Source organism: Leptonychotes weddellii, chromosome 2, assembly GCF_054177405.1.
Source record: "Leptonychotes weddellii isolate Sample4059 chromosome 2, ASM5417740v2, whole genome shotgun sequence".
Classification (NCBI taxonomy): domain Eukaryota; kingdom Metazoa; phylum Chordata; class Mammalia; order Carnivora; family Phocidae; genus Leptonychotes; species Leptonychotes weddellii.
This window is the reverse complement of record NC_138370.1, coordinates 128,603,605-128,617,280: the sequence shown is the minus strand read 5'-3', so window position 1 is coordinate 128,617,280 and position 13,676 is coordinate 128,603,605. Positions and strand designations below refer to the sequence as shown.

The 13,676-nt window shown below is 34.4% G+C and overlaps 1 protein-coding gene across 1 annotated transcript in view; it reads right to left on the bottom strand.

Moving 5' to 3' along the window:
- LOC102731740 (transmembrane protease serine 11G) overlaps positions 1-13,676 on the bottom strand; it is a 41,649-nt gene that overhangs the window by 2,469 nt on the left and 25,504 nt on the right. Inside the window, exons 6-9 of the mRNA XM_006729334.2 lie at positions 6,887-6,925; positions 5,839-6,010; positions 4,411-4,670; positions 815-957 (exon numbers count right to left, since the gene is read on the bottom strand). Coding sequence (XP_006729397.2) covers positions 815-957; positions 4,411-4,670; positions 5,839-6,010; positions 6,887-6,925 — 614 coding nt within the window. The remainder of the gene's footprint in view (positions 1-814; positions 958-4,410; positions 4,671-5,838; positions 6,011-6,886; positions 6,926-13,676) is intronic.

Sequence of the window (13,676 nt, the reverse complement as noted above, 5' to 3'; positions counted from 1 at the left end):
CAAAAAACCCTGAATGAATAAGTGAATGAATGTTTATTATATCACATTACAGACAGCCAAAGGCAGATCAATAATGCCACCTTCACATTTAGGAAAACAGGTGTATGTGTCAAATTCTCAAATGCTTCCTAATTCTTTAAGAATTGCTAAACTGTTGGACCCATGTCAAAGTCTTTATTATTTTAGTTACTTATTTTTAGCCTTTTAAGTGGCCTGACTTTAAAACTGATATTCCCCTTAAATGCTTAATACTTAAAGTTTTGTATGGTTTGGGGAAATGTTATTTATTTAATTAGTTTTTAGATATAATTTGTGAGGTAACACTTTAATATGAACTAGTGTAGATAAATATATTTTTTTCTTAATAGTGTAATTCTATCTGAATGTATACTGCTAAAGGTCAAAGTGTTAAGCACTGGTAGGATGATGCTCTGTTGGCCATGGAGGTATCTGCAGACCTCATTCCATGCGCCTTACAGGTAGTAGGGACTAGATACGTAATTGGCTATCATTGTGACTTGAAGCAATGATTGTGTGGCTTTCTGGCTTGGTTTCTACTAAGTGCTTCCAGGTTTTTTTTCTTTAATTAAAGTTCTAATTTGCAACGGATGGTCATTTTTTACAAATGGTTCTGGATAATAAGAGGGTGTTAAATGAGGAGTATTTCATATAGTTCTCCCAATCCCTCTTTTTACACTCTCCTCTCTCCTCCACAACTTAATTTTATGGAGTCATATGAAATGACACTGGTCTATGGTCCCGTACGGCCACCCTTATTCAACATTCATTTTTGTGGATTTGAGTCTATTCTTACCTCACAAGCATCTAGTTTTCCCATTAAGAATCCAGCACATATCATTCCTGATGATACGGCACCACCATATACATTAACTTGATTACATATATCATTACTTATGATCTCTACTTCAACTTGTCGCAGAGTATTGGGAAAGGGACCTAAAAAAGGAAAAAAATTAATAGATGAAGAATTTTCACATTGTTGCTTATAATAGTTAATTGTTGTATCTTACAAAGGATGGATCAGTGACAAAATGTATGTCTTGAAGTTGACTCTGCTTATGACATATGTCTTGAAGTTAACTCTGTGCTTATGACTCTGTGCTCAGGTTCAAATTCTATTTTTTATGTGTCTTCTATGTGCTAAGTACCATTCTTAGCACATTCACTTCCACTATCTTACTTAATCTTTGCCATAACCAACAAAGATATGAATATTCTCTTTTTCAGATGGGAAAACCAAAGCTCACCCAGTTATGAGTCTTGCTATGATCACATAGCTAAATGGAGAATAACATTACATTTAAACCCAGGGCATTTCTCACCACCTTGGATAATCTGTGATAGTTCACCTTACCTTACCTGGAAATCTGCCACATCACTCTAAAAAGGGCACAGCTATACTGGGAATTGAGAATCCTTTAGGAAGAGCAGTATAGAGCAAGGTTGTACTATTAGAAGGTAATTTTAATGCTGAATAAATGGAATGCTATTGCTTCATCAGAAAGACCATGTCTATTTTGATCTTAAATGGCTATCCAAAACTAATTCCAGGATAAGTAACAAATACCAAGATAAGAAATAGATCATGTTTTATTAATGACCCACACATTTATTGTTTTGTTATATGAAAAGTACTATTTCATTGTGCATTGTACAGTTTTAGTCATTGTGTTCTCCTCATTACCTTTTAACAGCTTTTATTTTATTTCTTTTTTCTAAATTTAAATTCAATTAGCCAATATATAGTACATCATTAGTTTTTAGTGTAGTGTTCAATGATTCATTAGTTGCATATAACACCAAGTGTAACAGCTTTTATTTTAAAGACTATATTAGTCTTTCACATAAAGATGGGTGCTCTGTTTACAACTGGTTCAAAGACAATTGAGACAAGGAAGGAGGGAAGGGCTGTCAGTTTGATCAACTAGTCAGGGTAATTCTGTGCTAAAGGCTCAGCACATAGGAGTTTGAACACTGCACAATTTATGTGCTATTTAGCCTTGTGCAAGTTATTTAATCTTACTAACCACCATTTTACTCACCTGTAAAATGAGAAAATGATACCTATCTTACATGTTTATTGTGAGGGTTAGAAAATAATTAATGTAATCAGTTGTGATAGCGCTTTGTTCCATATTCAGATTTCAGTCGATGGAAGCTATTGGAGTGAACTGTAGAGTTCAGGATCACATATTTAAAACCCTCCAGGTACAAAGCTGCACTTCAATGTTAATGATGGCTGGTGAGTGCTAGAGCTTTTATAAGAGAAGATCTAGGTTTCTAGGGATTTTGTCACTAACTATAAATAAATCTAATTCTCTGTATTAACACTAGTAAATTCACTTACCTAGGATTGACCATCTTGCTGAGAAATTAAGCCTAAATCCTCTACAGTCATTAAAGTTATCTAAGGTCTAGTGAATTTCTTCACCATTTTTAAGCATGAGAGGGTCATTATATGACCATTTTCTCTTCATTTCTGATTCTCCTTGAAATGCTCCCAGGGAAAGAGTCTGTTCACCATCTGTTCTTTATACAAATTTTTAGAATAATCTAAACTATTTGTGTAGCTGCTTCAGCAGTATTCAGTACTATCTCTTTTGTTCTAAGTGACATTTAAAATGTATAGGTATTCCTAGGCTTTTAATCAACTGTATTTCAACTACTTATAATTTCTGTGTGCCTACATTTATGTTTTATTTTATGTTAATTGGTCTAGGATGCTAGGTTTTAAATTTTAAATTATCGTTCTTTAATCTCAACTTTTAAAAAGTCAATTCAAGTGCTTAACAATATAATAAGCTATTTTACACTATCAACTATTCAAGGAAGAAATTATCCAGAATAAAAAGTTTCCATTTTACAAGCTGTCTGGTTTCAAGATTTCTAATTAGACATAATTGGATAAATTTTGGCAGGTAGGAGTAGAAAATTTTAGTCCTTGTCTCAGTTTCAAAGTGCAGAGAAAGCCATAATCAAATATTTAATACTTAACTTTTGACTGATGTCTTATAAATTCATAATGTTATTCCTGAAAAGTATGCATCTTGTTAGAGTAAACAGATCAAGGCTTAGTAATCTGTACACTATTGGGCATCGAATGATTCATGATGAAGTCCTAAATCACTCACAAACTACTACTCTGGGAGTGGGTGGTGTTAAGTTTAATTAGGGTCTAGAGGAAGTGTAACTGATATTGCCCTAGTGGTAGATGGTATCCATTTCTACTCCAATCAGTAAGTGGCCTGTCTAATCTCAAAGGATTTGATTCTCCTTTGTACTCATCACCATTCCCTATACAACAAGGCAGACCGCCCAGAGATGAGGAAAAGAATTCTCAGATTATAATGACGGTATAACAAACTGGACCCAATGTCAGAATTTTGAAGTACATATTGAAGGGAAGCAGATTTCTATAAAAATGAAGTGACAAAGACTCAATAGATAAAAGCTATACGTGGAGGAAATGCATAAATAAGACTACAGCTTTTTTTTTGGTTTTAAAGATTTTATTTATTTTTCGACAGAGAGAGAGACAGTGAGAAGGGAACACAAGCAGGGGGAGTAGGAGAGGGAGAAGCAGGCTTCCCATCGAGCAGGGAGCCCGATGTGGGACTCGATCCCAGGACCCTGGGATCATGACCTGAGCCGAAGGTAGACACTTAAAGACTGAGCCACCCAGGCGCCCCAAGACTACAACTTTTTAATGAGAGTCTGGAACAAGAATCAGAAATTCAGAGGCAGATTAAACTATATGTAAATTTTCACCTAAGAGAGGTAGAAACTGGAGACAAAACAGGATCTAAAGATCTATCTTTGCAGTTTATTGTGTGTTATTAAATGTAGTAAAATGTTATACTTGTGAACTTTATAGATCCTGAGGCTCAAAAACTGCTCCATAAGTACATGGATCAGAGGGGCCCCATTTAATATTTAGCATCATGCGTGCCATTTAAAATGTTTGTGTAAGGCTGTTTTCTGTAATGACACATTACATAAGTTTATCATTATTACTGATCACAAATCACATACTTTAAGATTCATGCAGCCAAAGCAGAATCTCTGCATATGAAGACAGCAACAGAAAGAAGGGATGTGAAAAAAATATGCTTGAATAATTTTTGAAAAGAAAGTTATAACTAGTTTCCAAAGTAGCCCCTAAAGAAGGCATTAAACATCGATGCTGTGTAATAGTTCTAGCCAAAGTTTCCATAAGTCACCATATCTGGGTTTTTCTATGTGTTGTTTCGTGGTATTTTTCATGGGACATCTTGATTTCATCTCTTATTTTCAATATTGTGATTTTGAACCTTATTTTATGTCTCCATTCAAATGGAAAATGGGTTTGCATTTTTTGCTTAGCTTTTTTTTTTTTACTGTGATACTCACCGTTAGCTTTTAATGCTCCCCATCCAGTGACAAACACTGGACTCCGAGGCAAGACTTCAAAAGTAGCATCTGGGAGACAGACTCTGCCCACATCATTGGAAAATAGGACGGGGGTAGAGAGCTTCACCACCGCGATGTCATCGTCGTGCTTATGGGCAGCATAGTTTTCATGAATGATAATTGATTGTATCTTTCTTCTCATCAGTGGAGGACTGAGAGTTGTTCCAAAACTAGCCATCCAGAGTTTGGGGTTTTTGTAACTGAATCACAGATTTAAAAGGATTATAGTTGATTCATTTCTGATCTAAAGTTGCCCAGGACTCTGAATCAGCATGGGACATAGGGGTGGTAGAAGGGCAAATTGTTTAAGGTGATAGTTGATGGGTCTTCCACCTTATTTGAGGCTTCTCCCCTCAGAACTGCTTTGCTTCATCTAGCTGATACAAATGCCCTCATTCTAAGGTAGCTTAAATTACTTCTCTTGAGGAGGAGTTTGTATTTTCTAAAGGGAACAAAATATTATTGCTATTTTTGATTATAAAAGTAATACAGATTTGTTGAAGAGACTATAAATAAATAAAAATTAGACATATGTACCCACATATGTACATATCCACACATGTATACTCTCATATGCATTCAGTTATATAAATGTCTGTATAACTATGGAGGGAGAAAAAGAGAGGGAGGGAAGGGAAAAGGAGAGTGAGAGGTATCATACTGGAGCCACACCTTATATATTGTTTTCTCATCCTTTCTTTTTAGTTAACATTTTACCCGGAATATTTTCCCCAATTATATGAATTTCACTAGAGTTATTATTCTCTTTATTATCTCCATATATCCCATATGTTAAATCTTCAAAAAAGATAAAAAAGTGCAGCACTAAAGATATTCATGTGGGATAATCTGATGTAAGTTTGTGGGTTGGGATACTATATTAGCAGAGTTTTTAAAAAATTCTACAATATATCTTGGGAAAACTGCTGAGTGTGTTTAACTTTTGACAGCGTTGGCTTGTTCTTAAAGTTCTTAAAGATGAAGAGTCTCTAACTTTTCTACTATTCTTTAGTAACTGTCATTTGTTCCTAAGCCTTCTTCAAAATCGTGAGTTCCAGTGGGATACTAAGATGCTCATAAAAGAATGAAAAGGGTAGGGGCGCCTGGCTGGCTTAGTCGGTTAAGCATGTGCCTTTGGCTCAGGTCATGATCTCGGGGTTCTGGGGGGTCTTGAGGTCTGAGATGGAGCCCATGTCAGGCTCCTGCTGGTGGGGAGTCTGACCCTCCCCCTGCTCATGCTCTTGCTCTCAAATAAATAAATAAAAAATCTTAAAAAAAAAGAATGAAAAAGGGATGAGGGTTATAGGAAATGAAGGTGAGAAAAGAAAGTGAAATTGGTGATCCTGTTGGTACAGACTGAGGACTTACATGTCAAAGCAGTGAGTGGCAGTCAGGAGCCACTCCTCACTGATCAAAGAAGCTCCACAGAAATGGATGCCGTCCATTTGCAGGCTTGCTTGCCATGGCCAATCGGCTTTTTTTGCAGGATAACCATCAGCAATTCTTTCCATGGACGGAAACTCCCTCCCTCTTCCACAACCTGTCAGGAGGAAATAAGATAGTCATTTATATATTTTATTTGTTTGTTTATTTTAGGTGACACACAACGTTACATTATTTTTAGTTGTATACCATAGGGATGCAACTTCTCTAGACATTATGCTGTGCTCACAAGTATAGCTATAGGATGGTTATTTATAACCAGAGTTGTAAACATGTGTAGGCCTGTTTGGCACATAGTTAAAGATGGAAACATATATAGATTTGCCTTGCCTTTAAAAAGTTAAATTGAAATTATATAATAGAGTAGTGATTATTCACATTGAAAAAGGATTAACTTTAAAAAAATAAACTATTTAATATCCTCCCTGGTACATTTAAAGCAACTTCAGCTTAAGATTTGTTTTTTTCATATCTTTCTAGGTCATTTTCTTGTATGGCAATTTATTCCAGTGGTATTTGACAATTTTGAGTGTCAAGTGTACACTATTTACTGCAGAACAATGCCATTTGTACACTTAAAATACTTGTCTAATATTATAACCATTACCCTACTATAACTTAAGTGTCAAAGTTCACGCATTAAAGTTAATGGGTGTCATTTAATTCTAAGCAAAATTTTCTACTTTAACAAAGTGAGCCAAATAAAAATAAATATGATAAAATGATAGAGAATTGTTAAAAGAAGTTGTCAGTGAAGCTTTCTGTGAGGAATAACAAGTTATTTCTAAGGAGCCCATATAGACATTCCCAATTATTAGTAGTAATTTTCTCCTTACATAGAGTTAAGTCATGAATCCATTTAGAGATATTATATACTTTGGGGAAATAGTAAACATGACGATAGAGAAACTCTAGCAGTATTTTGAGTTTTAGCATTTGATTTGCAAACATTGTAGTGATAGTCTTGACTTACAGCTGTTCAGAATGTGCTCTGCTTGTATTTCATTCATATCTGGAAAAAAATAAGATGATTGCTCAGCAATGGAACAACTATAATTTGAAAATACTATGCCTACATGACATGAATGTTTCTGGTTGGGATGAACTGAATTATTCAGGAATTTCTTAATTTAAAGGCAATAAAATAAAATCCTACAAAAAAGAGAGGCCTGGATATAAATTAAACCCTTCTTCTGACTATTTGTGGGCTCTAGGAAAATCCTGGTTTATGATTTTAAAATCATTGGCATAGAGAAGGATATTGTTTGTCATGAAGGATGACTACATCTAATTAATTTAGCCATACCAATTTATTAAAATGCAAGTTAAGCAGAAGCGGATCTAGGACTGCTTTGATATATGTATTATTATATGGTAGACACCATTTCTTTCTGTCCTCATTTCATATATTAGTGATATGGTAAAAGCACTCAAAGCATTTTAGATGCCTGACATCTCCACAAAGGCTCCAACTGGAATAAAGATCCACCAGTGTACTAATGAATCCTTAAAACGTGTTAGTCATTTTATCATAAACTAAAACAGAAGAAAGCACGATCAATGACTATTCCCCAAAATTATATGAATTATTCCTTATGCCAGATAGTATAATAAGCAATCCAGATCCATGTTTTTGTTAAGAAGAAAACCAGTGTAGAGTTTTGGTAAGCTTGCAAATTAATGAATCTTTCAGTCAGACTCTAAAGAGGAACATTGTGTTCATCTGCCAGGAACTATGCTTATGTTTATTACTATGTTTATTAGAATAAATCCCTTAGAATTAGGTTTTGCCAATAGTAACAATTCCCTAGTGGCTTCCCTGATCTTTATAATAACCCCAAACTTCCTACCTGGATCTGCATGACATGGTCCCTATTTACGTCTTTGTTGTCATGTTGAACTGTTTTTGCTTTCAGCCACTACTCAGTGCCCACCCTGGCCTTTCTGTTTCTTGACTGTGCCAAGGTATTCCTACAGCCTTTATTCTAGTTGTCCCTTCTGCCAGAAAAGCTCTTCCCTTGACCATTTTCATGGTTGGTTCCTTGTTGTCATTCAGATCTTAGCTTAAAAATCCTCTCCTCAGAGAGAGGCTTTCCATGACAAATCAAAGTAGCCTCCTACTCTTTATTGTCTGTATGGAAATTCGTATTACATGATATTACTTTGTTTATTTACTTGTTTAGTGGGCCATTATCTTTTTTATTCCAATTAAAATGTTCCATGAGGACAGGTAATTTAGTTCCTGGCACAAATAAGTTCTCAAAAAATAATTGCTGAATTAATAGTGAACAGTAATGATAACTAATAATTTACTGAGTCCTGTATACCAGGGACAATCCCAAACACTGCTATATCCTCACAATAATATGAGGCAAAACTATTAAGGACATGATTTAAATACTTTTCAAGGTAAAAAGCTTGTCCTACAACCATTTCACTATAAAGTCAATTATAGTCTAGTGTCACCATCTGTAGGTTATGGATCAGTGAGAGGGGTGGAATTATGGTTACCTCACAGATAACTTTAGCCTAGGCTCATTTCTATCAGCAGAAACTATTGATGAACTTCCATGGTGATGTTATATCTCATATGTAAACATTATCTAGTAGATATGTTCCACCTGCAGGATAAAAGTTAAATAGCTCCAGTTCTAGAACAAGATTGTGTAGACTCAATTTTTTCTGCTCTTCTCCTATAAATACAACCAAATACCTTGAAAATTATCTAGCAGATAATAATAAAAGAACTCTGAAAGCTGGAAGGAGGAAGGCAAAATGGCTAGAGACTACAGTATTTTAAGGACAATGTGGTGAGTTTCCTAGTTTTATGTTCATCTCGCATATATTCTGGACTGGAGACCAAGAAAGGCCTACAATCTGGAACCATCAATAAACATAGACAAAAAATCCTGAGAATAGTCTGTTCTCTCCATCCAAATACTGGGAAAGAAGAAGCACAACAAAGACCTAGTAAAGATCCCAAACCTCCTGCTTCACAACACAGGGCTGGCTATCCATTTTGCCAGCAGTAGTGAGAGCAAGAAGCCCTTGATCTTCCCAAACCCCACTTCCTAACCAGGGCACCAGCTTATAGAATGACACTCACAGGGATAACATCAACCTTTATATACCCAGTGACATAAATGGGTTCAGGCCCACTGCACCCCTCCACAAAGGACGGCCCAGGGATGCAAGGCAACCTAGAGAAGCTTGTTCTACTCCTATATATGTTGCTGGCAGCAGGGGTTGAGAGGAAGCTCCAGAAGACTAGAATAGTACTGCAAGGACTCTGAAAACTAAATTGTTATTGAAACAATGAAAGTAGGTGAGAATCTACACGCCAAACCTAAATAAGTGGACTACCTGCTAAAATAAAAGAATTAAATAGGATCAAGAGTCTCCTAACATAATAACCAAAATGTTTAGAATACAAAAATTACTTGCCATACCAAAATCCAGGAAAACCACAATCTGCATGAGAAAAGACAACCAACTGATACCAATACTGAGATGAATAAGAAGTTGGAAGTATCTGATGTGGATTTTAAAGCAGATGCCAGAAAAATAATTTAGCAGTTAACTACAAATTCTCTTAAAATAAGTGAAAAAATAGAAAATCTAAGCAAAGAATAGAAGTTATAAAAACCAAATAGAGGGGTGCCTGGGTGGCTCAGTTGGTTAAGCGTCCAGCTCTTGATCTCAGCTCAGGTCTTGATCTCAGGGTTGTGAGTTTAAGCCCCATCTTGGGCTCCACACTGGGCATGGAGCCTACTTCAAAAAAAAAGGAAAATTATAGGACTGAAAAATAGAATTAATAATAATAATAATAAAACCCTGTTGGATGGTCTTAATAATAGAGTGGAGATGGGGAATAGGTTCACAGTAAATTTAAATGAAATTAAATAGCATTTACTCAGAAGAACAGAGAGACAAGAGACTGAAAAAAAGTTAACAAATCCTCTGAGATTTGTGGGATAATAACAAAAGATTTAACATTAATATTATCAGAGTTCCAGAAGGAGAAGAAAAAGAGTGTGAGACTGAAAAAGTATTCAAGGAAATAACGGTTGGAAACTCCCCAAACTGGCTAAAGACAGAGATGTATAGATTCAACAAGCTGAGAAAATATCAAATAGGAAAAACTCAAATCCACACCAAGACCCATTATAATTAAGTTACTAAAAACTAAACACAATGAAAAAATTCTCAAAAACAGAAAAATGATACATTACCTATAAAGTAACACCAATTCAAATAACAGCAGTTTTCTCATCTGAAACCGTGGAGGACAAAAGGAAGTGGCATAGCATTTTTCAAGTTCTGAAAGAAAAAACTATCAGCCATGAATCCTGTATCCATTGAAACTATATTTAGAAATAAAGGTATTCTATGATGAAGGGAAATGAAAAGAATTTTAGTTTCTAAAAGACCTGCTCTTGGATAATGGCTAGAGGAAGCTCTCCAAACAAAAAGCAAATGATAATAGAAGGTTAGTACCCTCAGAAAGGAAAGAGACAGAATGTGTAAAAACACAAATATACATAAAAGACTATTTTTCACCTTATAGGTTTCTTTAAACATATTTTATGGTTGAAACAAAAGATGCAACACCATCTGATGTGCAGAATATATATAGAGGAAATATTACTCTGATGTGCAAAATATATAGAGAGAAAAATGTATCTAAAAAATGGGGAGGGCAAAGAGACCAAAATGGAAGTAAAGTTTCTACACTTCATTTGCAGTGGTATAATCTTGACACCAGTAGGCTCTGATATTATGTGTGTGTATGTTAATACCTAGCATAGCCACTAGGACAGCTATACATAGTGATAAGCTCAAAAACATTATAAATAAATCAAAATGGAACTCTAAAACAAATGTTCATATTACCCACAGGGAGGGAGGAAAAAAAGGAACAGAGGAACAAGAAACAGCACAAAAGAAAGCAAGTATTAAAATGAAAGACTTAAGCTCTAACATGTCAATATTTAATATGTGAATGGTTTAAATACATCAATTAAAAGACAGAGAACGGCAGTGTGTAATTTGGAAGACATGACTCAGCTATTTTCTTTCTACACTGAAATTTCTAAATTAAAAGTAAAAGGATGGAAAAAGATCTTACAAATATGAATCTAAAAAAAAAGCAGTAGTGGCTCTATTAATATCAGATAAAAAGGGCTTCAGAGAAAAGAAAATTACTGGGTACACAGAGGGACATTACATAATGATAAAGGATCAATCTACTAAGACTATGTAACAATTTTAAATGTATGTTTACAAATAAAAGAGCTTCAAAATACACCAAGCAATAACTAAGAGAGCTGAAGGAAGGAAGAGAAAAATTCACAATCATAGCTGGGGACTTCAACATCTGATGTAATTGATGTAATTACTAGACAGAAAGTCAGCAAGGATATAGAATTAAAGAACACCATCAACAACAAGATCTAATTGACATTTATAAAACACTCCACCCATTGCTTCTCGGCCTTTTGGCTAAGATCAAGTGTATAAAACACTCCACCCAACAATAACAGAAAGCATATTATAAACACCCATGGAACATTCATTAAAACAGACCATATCCTGAGTCATATTTAAAAGAATTGAAATCAGAATATGTCCTCTGTTCATAGTGGGGTCAAATTAGAAATCAGTAACAGAAAGGTAAGGAGAAAAATCTCCAAACATTTGAGAATTAAACAACAGACTACTAAATAATACATGGGTCCAAGAAGAATTCCCAAAGAAAATAAAAAAAAAAATTACACAGAATTGAGTGAATATGAAAGTACAGCATAACAAGTATTATGGGATGCAGATAAAGCATTACAGAGAGGGAAATTATAGCACTAAGTGTTTATGTTAGAAAAGAGAAATGATCTCAAATCAATATTCTTGAGTTCCTAACTCAAATAAACAAACAAACAAAAAAAGCAGAGCAAAGTAAGCCTAAAGTAAGGAAGAGGAAGGAAATAGTGAAGAAAAAAAATCAAGGAAGATCAAAATTTCAATCAAAATTAAAAACAGAAAAATAATATAGAAAAATTAATGAGACAAAAAGCACTGGTTGTAAGAAAAAAATAAATAGAATTGATAAATTTTGGAAGATTGACAAAGATAAAAATAGAGAAGACACAAATCACCAGTATCAGGAATTAACTGAGGGGATATCACAAAAGAGCCTGCATAAAGATGTAGCATGTATATATAATGGGATATTACTCAGCCATCAAAAAGAATGAAATCTTGCCAATTGCAATGACATGGATGGAACTAAAGGGTATTATGCTAAGCAAAATAAGTCAGAATTTAAGTGGAATTTAAGAAACAAAACAGATGAACATAGGGGAAGGGAAGGAAAAATAAAATACGATGAAAATTGAGAGGGAGGCAAACCATAAAAGACACTGAACTCTAGGAAACAAACTGAAGGTTGCTGGAGGGGAGGTAGGGGAGGGGAAGGGATAATTGTGTGGTGGGCACTAAGAAGGGCACTTGATGTAATGAGTACTGGGTGTTATATGTGACTGATGAATACTAAATTCTACCCCTGAAACTGATAAAAAAAAAAAAAGTCATAGGGTTACCACACTGACCTGAGAGTATATGCATAGAAGAATTTAAAATGAATGTTCACAGAAAAACTTGGAAAAAAAAGTAAGGAATACTTTGAACAAGTTTACATTCATAAATTTGACAATTTAAAAGAGAAGGACAAATTCCTTGAAAACCATAAACTACCAAAACTCAGCAAAGATGATATAGATAACCTGAATAGCCCTACTATTAAAGAAATTGAATTTGTAATAAAAGCTTAAAAAAAAAACCAAAACAAAACAAAACAAAACCTTGGGCCCAGATGGCTTCACTGGAGATTTTGGCAAAACATTCAAAGAATTAACAGCACTTTTACACAATCCTTTCTAGAAATTATAAGAAAAGAGAGCATTTCCTAATTCATTTGATATGGCCAGTATTATCCTGATACTGAAACCAGATAAACAAGAAAACAGACTAATATCTGTCATGAATTTGATGCAAAATTCTCAACAAAATTTTAACCAATTGAATCCAACAATGTATGTAAAGAATAATACAGTGATGAAGTGGATTTATTCCAGGTATATAAGGATAGCTCAATATTTGTAAATCAATTAGTGTGATCTACCATATCAACAAGCTACAGAAAAAAGTTATATGATTATGTCAATTGACACAGAGAATGTATTCAATAAAATTTGGCACCTATCACACCACCACACCAACCTAACATACTCACAATTAAAAAAATTGGAAAATAACAAGTGTTGATGAGAACTGGGAGACATTAGAACCCTTATACATTGCTGGTGAGAATGTAAAATGATACAGCTACTGTGGAAAACAGTTTACAGTTCCTTAACAAGTTAAACATAGAGTTACCATATTGCCCAGCAATTCTACTCCTAGGTATCTATCCAACAGTAATCAAATAAATACTATACACCAATATTTATAGTAGTACTATTCACAATAGACAAACAATGGAAATAGCACAAATGTCCATCACCTGATGATTAGGTAAACAAAATGTAATATTATCTATAAAGTGAAATATTATTCAGCCATAAAAATAATGAAGTATTGATACATCATAAAACATGGATGAACTCTGAAAATAATATGCTAAGTGAAAGAAGCCAGATACAAATGTCACATATTATATGGTCCCATCTATGTGAAACATCTAGCATAGGTAAATCCATAGAGACAGA